At 45.9% G+C, this 15,665-nt stretch overlaps 1 protein-coding gene across 4 annotated transcripts in view; it reads right to left on the bottom strand.

Annotated features, from left to right (window-relative positions):
• Positions 1 to 15,665, bottom strand: part of LOC112260472 (KN motif and ankyrin repeat domains 4) — a 96,125-nt gene that overhangs the window by 15,894 nt on the left and 64,566 nt on the right. For 2 of the 4 annotated variants that reach the window (XM_042321489.1, XM_042321473.1), the window contains exons 2-3: positions 9,564 to 9,633; positions 658 to 3,597 (exon numbers count right to left, since the gene is read on the bottom strand). In XM_042321489.1, the coding sequence (XP_042177423.1) occupies positions 658 to 3,597; positions 9,564 to 9,579 (2,956 nt within the window). In that variant the 5' untranslated portion in view covers positions 9,580 to 9,633. Of the gene's footprint in view, positions 1 to 657; positions 3,598 to 9,563; positions 9,634 to 14,424; positions 14,535 to 14,818; positions 14,921 to 15,665 lie in introns of those variants that run through there. The other 2 variants (XM_042321487.1, XM_042321477.1) reach the window with 2 other exon arrangements.

The raw sequence follows: 15,665 nt of genomic DNA, 5'->3' as shown, positions 1-15,665 counted from the left end.
TGTATGCTCTCCCCACTGACATTCACATGAGCTACAGTATGTGTGCTCTAGCTTCTGGGCCAAAACACAACAAGGAGAAGAAGAGAGGTGAGAGGGGGAAGAAGGAGGGAACGGGGGGGGGAAAGGGAGAGGGAGAAGAAACTGCATATTTGATCTGTTCTTGGAGGTCATCCAACAACGTCATTTAGCCTGCTCTGTTACATGTGTTCCACCACTAGCCCTCACAATCAATAGCCATCACAAACACATGGAGGCCCCTGGCCTATCAGAGTCAATGGAGGATTCCTCTGACCTGACCCACTGTAGACAGAGACAGGCCATGGGCTCTTTGTGCCAAGACAGGAGACAGCTCAGCATCATGGAGATGAAGCTATCGAAGAGGCGTGACCTCATGGTACACAACGCCTGAGCATGTTGGAGAAGAGGGTTTGAAAGTGTGTCCACATGTGACTGGGGAACGTTAGAATATCATCACATCAAATTTCATTTGTCACATGCTTCGTAAACAACCGGCGTAGACTAACAGCGAAATGCTTACTTTGGCTCAGTCTGAGATGAAAGTGGGACATACATGTACAGCGGATTTGATTCCAGCCTGGACCACATATGTACTTACTATGTTAACGACATTGATACTGTACAAAAACATTGACCGACCTTGTTGTTTGCTGGCAGCTGCCTTCTGTCCAGGGGAGTAGAAGGCAGACAGGGCACTGAGGGAGCTGACCAGCTGGCTCTGGATGGAGCTCATCTTAGACAGACCTGACTTCCCCGTTGCCTTCCCCGCTAAAGGCTTCCCTGCAGCGGGCGCACCCTGCCCTTCTGCAGGCTTCTGGGCACTCGGGCTGGTGGTCTCCTGCTTGTCTGGCTTGTCCTGGCTGCTACCTAGCTGGGCCCACTGCTCATTGATCAGCCCTGTGAGGCGCGTCACCACCTGGCCCAGGGCTGGGTTAGACCCCTGGCGAGGGGCCTGGGCCAATGCTGGGTTGGACCCCCGACGAGAGTCCTGTGACTGGGGCTGGGCCTGCTCCGACTCCTTCTGACCCATCTGGGTCTGGCTGGAAGAGGGAGTGGGTGCTACTTCTGGGCTCTCTGGGGCTGGAGATTCTATGACCGCACTTCCTGTGACCGTACTCTCTGTAACTGTGTTTTTTACCACCTCACTCTCAGTTGCCAAGTTCTCTGTGGCTGCACTCTCTACGACTGTACTCTCTGTGGTCATACTCTGTGTAACAACACTTTCAGTCAATGTCATTTGTTCAACGACAGTCTCCTCTACTACCACTACTTGTCTCTTCACCATACTTCCCGTGACCACATTCTCTGTGACCACATTCTCTGTGACCACATTCTCTGGGACCACATTCTCTGGGACCACATTCGCTGTGACCCCATTCTCTTTGCCCACACTCTCTATAACCACAAAATGTACTGCACTCTCAGCGATCTCACCCTCTTTAACCACACTGCGTGAGACTACACGTTCTGCTTCCACAATTTCTGTGACCGCACTTTCTATGGCCGCACTTACTATGGCCGCACTCTCAATCTCTATTTCTCTATGGTGGTTATTGCTAGTCTCAACTCTGTCTCCCTCTGTCTCTGTCTGCTGATATGCACTCTGTGCTACCACTGTCTCTGTCACCTGGTCAACTGTACCCACTCTTTCTGTCTCTGTCCCCCTGTCCACACTGTTAGCCCTATGTCTCGCTGGTCTCACTGGACGTACAGGTGCTGTCTGTGTTTGTGTCTCTGTCACCTGGTCTACACGGACTCCTGTCTGTGTCTCTGTCACTGTTATCCGGTTCACAGTATCCACTGTCTGTGTCTCTGTTCCCCGGTCCACACTGTTAGCCCTATGTCTCACTGATCTCACTGGACGTGCAGGTGCTGTCTCTGTTGACTGATCTACACTGACGACTGTCTGCGTCTCTGTCTCTGTCACCTGGTCTAAGCTGTCTCCGGGCAGTGTCTCTGTCACCTGGTCCACTGTGTCCACTCTCTCTGTCTCTGTTCTCCGATCCACACTATTAGCCCGTGGTCTGACTGGACATACAATGACCATTTCTGTCTCTGTCACCTGGTCTTTAGTGTCAAATCGCTCCGTCTCTGTCCCCTGTTCCACACCACCAGCCCCCTCTCCGGTTAAACAGATGACTATCCTTTCTGTATCCGTGCCCTGCTCCACCATATCCGCCCTCTCTGTCTCTGTCTCCTGACTTGCACTTCCCACTCTCTCTGTCTCGGCCTGCTGGTCCACACTGGTCCTCCTACTTGTCTGTCTCTGCCTGGACACCTCCTCCGCGCCTCCTGTCCCTCCCACGCTCAGCTGCAGTATCCTCTCCTCCTTCATCATGTTCTCCTTTACCTGTTGTTTCAGGAGACTGTTCGTTCTCTCCAGGTCTTCGCTAGCCTGACTTAGCTTAGCCTCTAGCGCTACTAGCTTAGCCTGGAGCTGTTCGACACTGAGATGGTGCTCCTCACCAGTGCCACTGACTCCCTCTGTGACTTGCACAAACACTCTGCTGTCTAAAGGTTCTGGTGCTTTCGGTGTTGCAACGTTTTCTAGTTGCTTTGTTTGCCTTTCCTCTGCGTACACTAATGGATTCAGAAATGTTTGTCTATCTGGTCCCTCTGCTGTCTGTATTTGTCTCTCTGGTTCCTGTGCTTCTAAAAGCCTATCTGGTTCTTCTTCTTGCGCGGTACTCTTTAAGGATTCCTGTTGCGTTTCTGCCTCTGACACAGTGCTCTCTGCTCTCCCGGGATCCACTGCTGCTTTAGCCCCCGGCGGCTGAGAGGCTGGCCCGGGATCAGTGCTTGGGGCTGGGGAGGGCGAGGCACTTTGTGGGTGGGCTGGAGGCTGTGGCTTGGTTTGAACCTGCAGCCTGAGGATTAGCTGCTCTCTCTCCACCCTCAGTGAGCAGATCTGGGACTTGAGCTCTGGGATGGTCCTCACCATGTCCTCCAGCTCTCTGACCCTCTTCAGGGCTGCGGTGATCTGCTGGTGCAGCCCCGACCGGTCCTGGGGAACAGCACGGATCACGTTCTCAGATGAGATGTTCTCTGTTCTTTCATCCCCTGACTCAGAGGCCTTCCTGTGCGGGATGGTGACTGGCATGCTGGACGTCCGAAGGAGGTTGGGCCTCCCCAGGGGCTGTTCGCCTAACACCCAAGGCCCAACACCTGCCTCCTCCCTGGGCCTGGCAGAGGCAAAGCTACTCCCTTGCACCCTGCTGTTCTGGCTAAGAATACCCAATGTGCCACCGTCACTGGGTCTAAAATCCAAGATCTGCTGGACATCAGTCATTCTGCCCCGGGGCTTGGGCCCTAGGGTGGAGGACCAGGTGTCCTTAGGGGCCGGCCTGGCTCCATGCCCTAGCAGGCTGAAGTTCCTGGGCAGGGTGCTGAACTTAGGAGGGCCTCTGGCCTTGCGCTGGATGTGCACCCTCTTGATGGTGTTGCCTTTCTCGATATCGTCCACATACTTGAGGAAATCAAGGTCCAGGTGGAAGCCGTAGGGGGTCTCTACGGAGTAGGGCAGCTGCTTCCTCTGACCCCCACCTCCACTCTCTCCTCCGGATCTAGGGTAGCCATTTTCTGCAACATGATGAGAGAGTTTTTAGTATTCACAGTCATCCCCATGCATTCAGGAACATGCTGTACAGTACTGTCCGACCTTGGGTAAAACACGAAGCTCATCAGCGATGATGTTTTGGGGGATGCAGATTTTTGGTGGGGCTTTCGCTGAAGACATCTATTTTTGGTCTACTGATACAGTACTAGTGAAAGCCCAGTGAACTACTTTTGTGAAAGAATGCAAACTAAATGTATTTGTGTGTTTACCAGCATTTGTAACTTGAGTCTGATAATTATCCGTACAAAACCGTTAATCTGATAATACTTGTGGAATATAAAAATACTTGCTTGATATGTTTTCCAGTTTCTTGAAATTAAAGTGAAACGGTCTATTCACTCATTTTCAGTAGACTCTCTTATGGAGAGTGACTTACAGTAGTGAGGGCACACATTTTCTTACTTGTCCCCCTTGGGAATCAAACCCACAACCCTGCCATTTTAAGCACCATGCGATACCAACTGAGCTTACATGGGACCTTGGTACAAACCCAGACGAGCAGCCTACAATATAGTAAGGTAAATGTACATGAAGCGGTTTGTAAGGATGCTAAATTAATACTGCACATCAAGTGGTTGTTTTCCATGTGATTTGATGTGAATGTTTGAGGACAGGGTTTTGTTCTTTCTGTATTCCATTAGAATGTCAATCACAGAGAAAGGGGCAGGGCAACATCTCTTACAATTCCAACTACTGAATCCTGTAAAATACTGTTCTTAATGATACAACTCACTTTTTTGCCAAAGTGGAGGAGCTGAAAAATGAATTCTATATCGGTCTGCTAATACTAGTAAATGCCCAGTGCACTACTTTTCAAGGGATGCTGCAGCACCCTCAGCACCCTCAGCACCCCTACTTCCCCCACTATGGGTGAAATACAGTGAGCTCCAAAAGTACTGGGACAGTGGCACAGATTGGTTGTTTTGGCTCTGTACTCCAGCACTTTGGGGTTAAAGTGTAGACTGTCAGCTTTCATTTGAGGGTATTTTCACCCATATTGGACCCATAGATCCTTTTAGTATTTACAGTACTTTTTGTACATAGTCCCCCCCATTTTAGGGGTCCAAAAGGATTGGGACAAATTCAGTTATATGTGTATTAAAGTAGCAAAAGCGAATTAATTGTTCCCATATTCCTAGCACGCAATGACGTTTGACAGTATAAGTATTTTGTGCCCAATATAAATGAATGGTAAATAATGTATTGTCTCATTTTGGAGTCAGGTTTATTGCAAATAAGAATAGAATATGTTTCGAAATACTTCTACATGAATGTGGATGCTACCATGATTATGGATCATTCTGAATGAATCCTGAATAACGATAAGTGGGAAAGTAACAGATGCATGAATACCATACCACCACACGGAAAGACGAGATTCTCATGAACACAATGGCGACTTGTCTGAAGGTAACACGTTACCAGAAAACAAAAGATTATAGTAACCTAGGCAACCGATACAGTCGCGTTACCCGTGGACCAACTCTTACATTAAAGCATCCTCCATTCAGGCTCAAAGGCATCAATTTCCTCCTTAACTAGCTTTAATTGCAGGGGAAATATGCGTACATTCTTTATGATTAAACACCATTTTCCACTATCCTTTTTGTATTTGTTTTGCCAACATCCTAAGTTGTCCTTAATAAGGAGTAACGGTAGGCTCCTTAAGAGTACATCTCGGGCTAGTCAAAGAGGATCGTTTCATATACCTAGCATTTTTATGATTGTCAGAGTAGAGCAAGCCACTATCTGGGTATGTGTATTTGATGGTCTAATGATTGCTGATGATTTATTTATACTGGTAAAACCAAAAGGAACTGGCAGTTGTTTTTTAAAAGATTTGTTCAGAATTCCCTGCTCGGTGACGTGGATGTGGGGGAGGGTATTCGTGACAGGTGTGCCTTCTACCCAGCTCTATGGCAAGGTACGGGCAGGTTCGAGGGTGCCTCCTTTCAATCTGGTTCCTTCACCAAGACAGAGCTGAGTAGTTGAGCAGGGCAAACAACTCTCACAAACCATAACATTGAAATGTCAAACACAAAACGTTTTATCTCACAGCAGAGGATAAGAAGAGGACTCCCTCGTCATTGATTGTTTTGTACAGGTGATATTGTTCGCTAGTGGCTGTGAAATGCTAACGGCTCAGTCAAACAGACATTTTGACTCCACTGATCTGTTCTCTTGGTACTTGTAGTGTTAAAAGTCACAGTAATAAATGTTATGCTAACTACAGTAGGTGCTTTATTGCTAAGCTCCCTACCTCTGTTAGTTGTTTTGTTTGCTTGCCATGCTATGTAGACATTGATGAATTAGCCCGCTATATCTTCATCTTACCATGCTGCATGCTATTGCACCCACTTTCTAACTGCTGCTATATTTATGCATAACGCATTTTTATGCTTATTTCATTTGCATATTGCCATTGATTAACAGACAATTGCATGATGTATATTCATTGCTGTTATTGCCCATTATTATTCGCTCCACGGTCTACTTTTAGATAAACCTTATTCCATACAAAGCCTACCAAGTCTCAATTCAATACAAGTCCCATGTCAGTGACTGTCAATCATTCCCTGCCATGTATCATCTCCATTACCTGAATCTATAAAGACTCTTAAATGGAACTACATCTCTGGCTCCGTCAGCTATTTAACTGTAGTCCCACAGTAGGTGGACATCACCACAACCCTCACCTAACCTCAACCAGTCACAATCGTGTAACTGAAGAATATTGTGAAAGTTTTATTAGGGGAGGACATGCAGGAAATGTATTAAAGCACCGTGTGTGTGTGTGTGTGTGTGTGTGTGTGTGTGTGTGTGTGTGTGTGTGTGTGTGTGTGTGTGTGTGTGTGTGTGTGTGTGTGTGTGTGTGTGTGTGTGTGTGTGTGTGTGTGTGTGTGTGTGTGTGTGTGTGTGTGTGTGTGTGTGTGTGTGTGTGTGTGTGTGTGTGTGTGTGTGTGTGTGTGTGTGTGTGTAAGTAACCATTTTGTGACATGCTGTCTTGAAGAAATGTTTGGGATGTGGTCAATTGTTCTGTATGGTATGTGTTGAGTCTGACCAGGGCACTTATTTATGTGGCAATATTCAATATGTTCATTATGTAAAGCCATTGCAATGCACTCTTGTTTTCAATTGGTTTGTTTGGAGAGGCTTTGCTGGTTTGAGGTCCAGACAGTTATTGGCAGCACCCTCCAAAAGGGTGACTGTTTTTAAGTAAAGTCCATTTGTATTTCTAAAATCTATTGTTCGTGTGAATGCAGTGTAGCTGTTATTTGTTTTCTACCATCGGAAGTACAGCATTTGCTTGTCACTTTTTGGCCATCTCACAAAGTTGGTTCGCTGAATCTCTGTGAAAGCACCATTTCAGAAGGCTAGTGGAAGTAGCATCCAAGTCATTTTGGTGTACTCTTGTTAATGTGTTACTCATGTGTCATTAAACATTAACTGGGATATGTTATACTAGTTATGTCCATGAAAACACTAGTGTATACTACAGTAAATATGCACAAAAAAAACGAGTAAATACTATGGTATGCTACGGTATTTAGACCATAGTATACTGTACTATTTTCATGTGGGTTAGCTGTAAATGTGTAACAGGTTTGATGTTTGAACTAGGACCACAATGGAAATGCATTTGACGCTTTTTTAGTGTTATGCTTCACAAATGTCTAAATGCATTATATCAACATTTAAATAGTCCAAATCAATTAAGGGTACACTCGTGTGGAGTATAGTATTCTACCGTATACTACAACATTCTATAGTTAGCACCACACGATTGAGGGGGAACCTCAGAGGCAATCCACGGCATGAGCTCCCCAAGGACAGCAAGTTGAAATCAAAACGGCATCGACAAAAGCTAACTAGTAGTCTAATCGATCAAACACTACGTGATCGAGGGATACTACAGTAGTAGGATTCTACACCGTATACAAAATAATTATCCCGAAGTCTGGCAGATGGCGACATTGTCGTTTCATCTTACTTTCCCACCACCATACTAGTGGCTAATGCAACTTCCTGATGTTGCGCCCCCACGTTCAGCCAGAGGTAAACAACAGACTGCTGCAACCTTACTGGCTGAACGTGATACACAAACCCCGGGACTAGCATTCCTAGGCATTAGCCACTCTAGCATGGTGGCTAATTGTCAGCCTGAATGGACAATGTTTTAGGAATGAACTGATCCATGGGTGAAACGAGTGTATTGCCTGCTGTATACACTGCCTCTGGACGATAAAGATGTTGTGTTGTCACGATACCAGATTTTTGATACCAATACCAGGTTAAGGATCATAATACTCTATACCGCAACGACACTCGATACCAAAACGACACTCATATACTGAAACGATACTCATATACTGACACGATACTCATATACTGACACGATACTCATATACTGACACGATACTCATATAATGAAACGATACCATGGGAAAAAACAAACTAAAAATGTATTAGCTAAAGTCACAGAATAACCACTGGGCTTATTTTTTTTTTTAACATTGAACAATGTTAACTGGTAGAACAAATACAATGTATTCTATTCTATAATCAATTTCTTGCAACAAAAAATGAACACCATACTAAATCAGAATACCTCCAATTTTCCATATGTAAAACCATAGTGGAAGTATGTACAAATAATTGTACAAATACATTTAAACTGTTTCAAAAATGTAATTTGATACATATCAGGGTTCATTTGCTAATCTATGGCCATAATATTGGGTCAAATGACATTAGACCTCTAATTCATGACAGCTAACTCATTTAATGTATTAAATTAATAGTTTAGTTCCAAAACTACATACTTTGAAGCTCATTTCTGAAACTTCTATATTGCAGTCTACCATAAAAATACAATAGAATTTACACAGCATTCAATGATTCCAAGAGTGCATTCACTTCCCAGGATGCCCAGGGCTGCTGGCTGGTGCTAGTGGCTACTGCTAGCAAGCCCATACAAATGTGAAGTATTGCTGTCAAGTTAAGTGCATTTCACATGACGTTTGGTTTGTGTAATCATATACCGAAAAGAAGTCTAATCTATGGATTTCACATGAATGTCAGGGGTGTAGCCATGGGTGGGCCTTGGAGGGCCTAGGCCAACCCACTGGGGAGCGAGGACCTGGCAATTAGAATTATTTTTTTACCCCACAAAAGGGCTTTAATACAGACAGAAATACTCCTCAGCAAACTCTTGCTTCATTTTTTTGGTAGGCTAGCCCTCGTCTGATCTGTAATCAAAGTTTTCCCATAGTTCACTTCTGGAGCCAGTTTTGTCAAGCTGCGGGCGTGGAGGTATGTTTTCGTTAGAAGCCACGCTGTCGGCATTTTCTATGCTCTTGCTTGCGTCTCAAACGTGTCCTGCGCTGTGTCCCTCGATCGTGTAGTACGCACTACACGATCGAGGGATACTACAGTTCACTACAGTAGCATACCCCGCTGCATCCCACTGCTGGCTTGCCACTGAAGCTAAGCAGGGTTGGTTCTAGTTGGTCCCTGGAGGGGAGAACAGATGCTGCTGGAAGTGGTGTTGGAGGGTCAGTAGGAGCACTTTTTCCTCTTGTCCCCCAAAAATATCTTAATGCCCCAGGGTGGTGATTGGGGACATTGCCCTTTGTAAGGCGCTGTCTTTTGGATATTAAACAGGTGTTCTGACTCTCTGTGGTCACTGAAGAGCCCATGGCACTTATCGTAGAGAAGGGGGGTTAACCCCGGTGTCCTGGCTAAATTCCCAAGCTGGCCTTCATACCATCACGGTCACCCAATCATCCCCAGTTTACAATTGGCTCATTCATCCTCTCCCCTGTAACTCTTCTCCAGGTTGAGAATGTGTTCTCAGTCAACTTACCTTGATAAATAAAAACTACGGAATTCTATAGTAATCTGGTATTTTTATGTGGCTTTAACTTACCACTTTTCTTGTCCATCGCTGTAGTAGTTCAGGGTCATGGACTTACTTCTCTCTAGTCAGAGTTGACAACCTGGAAACGAGAATAGAAGTCTGTGAGCCACTGAGATAACACTCAATATCGGCCAACTGGTTTTAATACAACCCCTTGTCTTAAACATATTTGTGTTGGAAAGAGATAAGAACGTAGCGTAGCCTGTGAAACGACTGTTTCTCATTGTGTTCTACCAGTGACCCGTGATAACTATTTATTGGTAATGACAACCTCTCCCCTGTGTTAACGGAGAGGGAGAGATCCTCGGTGGCCATATAAAAACACCACAACACTCACAGGGGCTACAGTTTCATCCAGCTAAGTAGGAAAATGTTCCATCTGGGTGCCATTTTGTGCTGTTTGTTCCAGTTGGAGCTGCCAAGAAACCAGAGCCCCTGTTTTTTTACGAGGGCTTTGGGTGAGGAAACAGGGATGGGGAAAACAACTGAGATTTCAAAACTTTTAGAGGCTTTATGCAAAGATTTTAAATGTAATATTCAATCATACAAATAACACACAGCCCAGGCTAGAACGTTCCCACAGCCTTAAGTGGGCTTTCCATATTGAACCCATTTTCAATAGCTACGTTAACTCGACAGCAAAACATAAATGCCAAAGCAATTTAGCAAATAAGCACACATTCACGCAGTTGCCATGCTAATTTGTTCCGGTTACAAAATATCTGCTCCTTAGGAGGATACAGTTACTAGCCTGGAGCATTGATTTAATGAGAGTTTGAGTGTGGTCTTGAACCCGGCAGGCGGGAATCAATTTCAGTGCAATATAAACTACGGTTAGATAAAGAAAAACATGGACACTACCTGTATCAATCCTTATGATTGCTTTGTCATTTTAAATGTGTTATCATGGAAAACTGTAGGTTCCAAAGCACTTTCATTGTCATCTCTTAGTCCCTTTCCTACCATCACAAATCCCTTAATTATTCACAACACTTTTGAAGCCTAAGTCTATGAACAAATGGCAAGAGGCAATCTTCCCTTTGCACATTCTGCTTTGATGACTGTGGAGAGAACAGAGGAAGCATCTTTTTGTCCGGCAATAAATGTCCTGTGTCTGTACGAAGTACACACTGGGACGATGGTGCTGGGCAAAGACTGTGTGCTTAGATTAGAGGTAGGCTGTTTGCCATCAGAGTGTATCACAGGAATACACTACAGCACACAGGCACCGCGCTGGATGGCAAGGCCATCAATTAAAATGACAGCCAATCCACACAGGAACCTGATCATGTATCCATAACAACCAGCTGGAGCACCCCATAAATAATCCCCAAACACTGACAATAAAGCAATGTGGGATCGAGAGCAGATGTGTTTCTATCCACCGGTGTCTCTATCTTGTACAGTCATGGTTTTATCCACAGCCATCTATCCACATCGGCCCTACTTGCCTCCAGTTCAGCTGTGAGACAGAGACTTGCGGGGTGTGAGCTGTGACACATTCTACGACATCTGTCATCTGAAACACGGGATCCGACTGACAGTGTACTCCCCTACCATACAGACAGCTACTGTAGCTAGTCCACGGGATGTCGCCATGGGAGCAGGGGCATCCCTGTCCCTGACACTCCAAATCCTTAATGTGACGGCGGGGCAATCCGCATTCTGCTCGCTGACCTGGAGGCCTAAATGGCTCATTTGCGAGCGGAAGAATGCCGTTGATAATCACTGAGTAAAGTGTGAGGCTACGGACCCTACAGGCAATTACACACAGATCCTTACTAAAAACACAGAAATTAAATAGAGAGAAGGGAGGGGGGGTGCAGGGAAGATGAGAAACAGAGGCTGGCCAGACCTGGACGAAGATACTTAGTGAGTCTCTCTCTCCAGCTGAATTTCCACCAACCTCCTTTTGAGGAATCTAAGAGCCTTTAATGGTGACAGTAACGTCACTTTAAAGGTGCCCCTCTCTGACGAGGGCCTTTGAGCTAAGTGAGAGCAGCTCACTGTGACGTGATGTTCAAAGGCGTGATGCAAATGCGCATCACTGCTGGGTGACACGTAGAACATCACTTCAATATGCTCATAGGCAGGCAGAGGAAACTGGGCCAGAGTGGGGGACCCATCACCTCACAACAGTAAATAAGACTAACAAGACCACGAGTACCGGACAGGTTGAGGTCTGTTTCCGTGGGTCCAAAGTCAAAACCGCACACGTGAGCCTCTTCACAACAATGACAAGAAAACACACACTATTTCCATGATGCTCAACGAGATAAGTGATCTACAATCTACAAACACCATGTTTTAAGACCAGTGAAGCATGACTGGGGCTGATGATATGAAGACTGACATCCGCTATAGTAACGCCTGGCCGGAAACGATGAATGTTACATCACCATAGCAGTTACAGTAAATAACCTCCTACTGACAGCCTTTTAATAAATGCCAGCTGATCCCGCAAACCACAGGGGGGCGAAGCCTTAATTGAACGTCATGGGTCGTTATGAGTCCCTTTGCTACACTGCAGATTGAATTGTATTAATACAATAACACACGCCAGAGAGGAAGAGAAGAGACGGGGAAATTAGAAGGGAGAGACGAGTCTAGAGGTGGGTGAGAGAGAAAGAGGGAGAGGACAGCTGTGCCGTCATATCACTAAACAAACCCACTGAACAAGCTGCAAGAAATTGCAAACGGCAGCCGAACGAATGGCTGAGCGAGACAACAACACAACATCTGGGAGTTTCTCATCAGTTGGTACCAGGTGCACAGCTCTAGAACGTCTTTGATCAACTCCCTCACATGTCCACTATCTGTGTTTACCTCGACTTAACCCTGAGAAAGTGGACATAGCTGGTCACCCCCCCAAAACACACACACACACACACACACGCACACACACACACACACACACGCACAAAACATACACACACAAACGTACATACACACAGTACACACACACACACATCCAGGAGTCAGGGGGTCTTTACTCAACATTTCTCATTGGAACGTTCTCGTTGCTTGTTGTTAAGAATCGTCTGCAACTTAAGCAGGAAATAGAGGGTTGGGCATGTGGACAGCCCAATTAGTTTCTTCTAATAAGCTGCCAGAGTTGGAGTTCTCCCTCCAGATGACACAACACAGAACACATCGACTCCACAGAGAGACCAGACAAAATCTCCATCTCTCTGTCTGGAATGGAGTAATACATTATACTGTGTGTGTTGTGCGAGACCAGCCGCCCACTTTCATTAGAGATAAAGAACAACACAAACATCAATTATTTATTCACCCAGCCCCATGGCTACCCTATCCCAGCCTAGCAGACTTAGCATAATGGCTAACCCTTTGCGTATCTCCCCATCAGAGGGAAATGGGGGTTTCTGAGGGAAAAGCTACCTCTAATTAGCGCGCCACGGGGCTAGCCCTACAGTATATGTTGAAATCGTCGGCATGTTAGAGCTGGCTTCCTAGGCAAAGAGATGAGGGGGAAGGGATGGAGGGAACGGGGGAGGAAGAGAGAGAAGGAAATAGGGGAAGGGACTGCTGTCAGGAGAGATGACAAAGTTGGGTTGTGTGTGGAGAAAAGAGACAGAATCTAATTGTATTTGGCACATGCTTCATAGGCAACAGTTATATACTAACAGTGACTTACTTACAGGTCCTGAGAGAAAGATAAAGAATGGAGAGAGGGATGGCGAGGGATGGAGGGAGAGGAGGAAGGGCTGGGCACATGTCACATTAGACTGGATCAATTACAGCACTGTCAAATTATATCAGATCCCCTGCACTCCCTTCTGCACATAAAAAACAACACACATGAATGCACGCATGACATTTACAAACAGAAGCAAACACAAGCATCCACATATGCACAAACACATTTTCAAGCACACAGACGTGCACACACGCAGATTACATGCCACAAACACGCGCACACACACACACACACACACACACACACACACACACACACACACACACACACACACACACACACACACACACACACACACACACACACACACACACACACACACACACACACACACACACAAAAGCCAGCAGACCCCAGGTAGTAAAAGTCTGCATGGTAACAGTCAGCAGCACTGATGTAGTGTGGAGCAGAGCAGGCACCTCCATTTGAATAAGGAGGGAGTCAACACTCTCTAAATTCACACACTATTGATTGTATTACTGTGACAGCTACAGAGCCATGTTTCCGCACACACACTTACACCTACATGCACACACACATATACACACAAACATAGGGGCACACTCTCATACGCACACACAAATGCAGGCAAATTAGTTGGCCGGTTACCAGTAAGGGTAAACCGACTGCATGTTAATTCCTCTCCATTTGTGTATTAGTGTATGTGAGCTCAGCCAAGAAACATGAGGTCAGAGGCTGCCTGTTCCTCCTGCAATGCAGCAGCAGCAACGGCTAACAGGAACAGCCGAAACACACTAAAACGAGCCACCCCTCTCTGCTATCATAGCAGCCTGACTTGACACAGAGCAAACCGGAAACACACACGCAGACGATCCCTCGCGCGCACACAGGCATGTGGAAGAGTCACACACTCCACAGCCTGACACACACATCTCTCACCTGCGCTGCTCCGAGCATCGCGTCCCCGCGTACCCCGCAGAGGGAGAGGAGGAGGGGGTGGAGAAAGAAGGGTACAGAGAACAGAGAAAAAGGAAGGAAAGAGGGGGACTGAGAGCGTACATAGACTGGAGAGAGAGAGAGAGAAATCGACAGGACTGTCAAAGGGAAGAGAGGGAGAAAATAGACTGAAACAGAGATAAAAGGAGGTGAGTCACAGGGAATAACGGAGAGCGAGGGGACTCCTCTCACCTGCTATGCAGCCAGCTCCTCTGTTCCTCTCTTCCTCAACTCCTTTCCTCTCTGTCGTCTGTACACACTACCGCTGCCTTCCTTCCCTCACAACTTCAACCCAACACCCACCCACCCGAAAAAAAAAGAAGTAAGGAAAAGAAAGGTGTTGGTTGGGGTCTGAGAGGAAAGGAGAGAGAGCCGATAGTCAGGCAGCAGCTCTGTGTAGGATTGATCACCCTCTGCCTGCCTACAGCGATGAGCTGGCCCAGGAAAATAAGACCAGGAAAGAATAATACCCAGGAACACACAAGCCAAACAACACCGCTACAGTGCGTGTGTTTGTGAGCTGTTCTGCTGTAAAGGAATGTATCCCCCTTCCCTGGAAAGAGAATTGGCCCACACACTCTCTTACCGTCTCCCCATCATCTCGCTGTCTGGTCTTGAGAAGTATGGCCGCCCCACCACTCACCGGTCTAATCATTACTGTAGGGCCAGGAGTCAATGTTTAAGCGCTATCTGTTAAGCACAGCCCTATCACTCACACACTCACACGCTCACACACACACAGACACACTAGGGTTGGGCGATACTTGGGGATACCTCTTCTACGATATGCTACAGCAAATATGTGATATCCGATATAATCGTTTTGTGCCGTTAATGACTAAATCATACCAGACCGCCATTTTTTTTTTGCTTATTTAAAATATTATAGTCACATTCTCATTGAATCATTTTTGTGTGGTGACAAGATAATGTTTAGTTAATTCATTTAGACTTCATTTTCAACACATTGATAGAGCCTAACTAATAAAACTGGAGAGTATTGATTTGTAAAGTTTTAAGAAATTATTGTCTTTTACTATGTCAAATATCCCAATATTACATTTAATCATATCGGCCCAACCCTAACACACACACACACGCATACACACACACACACGCATACACATACACGCATACACACACACACAAATACACACACACACACACACACACAAATACACACACACACACACACACACACTGCCGTTTAAACAAGGCTCTACTAAACAGGCTCTATTAAACAGGAATACAGTATCTCTTATCTTCCCCCGGCATAAATTCTTCAGGCGGGATGTGAGCAAACCCTAAAGACAATTACCAAGCCACCTTTATTATAAAGGGCGTTGTGCACAGAGAGGGACACACGCACTCATGTACACACACCCACACACACACACATGTACACACACCCACACCCAAAACGCACGCGTGCA

This window comes from Oncorhynchus tshawytscha, linkage group LG01, assembly GCF_018296145.1.
Source record: "Oncorhynchus tshawytscha isolate Ot180627B linkage group LG01, Otsh_v2.0, whole genome shotgun sequence".
NCBI classification, from domain to species: domain Eukaryota; kingdom Metazoa; phylum Chordata; class Actinopteri; order Salmoniformes; family Salmonidae; genus Oncorhynchus; species Oncorhynchus tshawytscha.
Note: the sequence above shows the minus strand (reverse complement) of the source record. Positions and strands in the feature narration are given on the sequence as shown.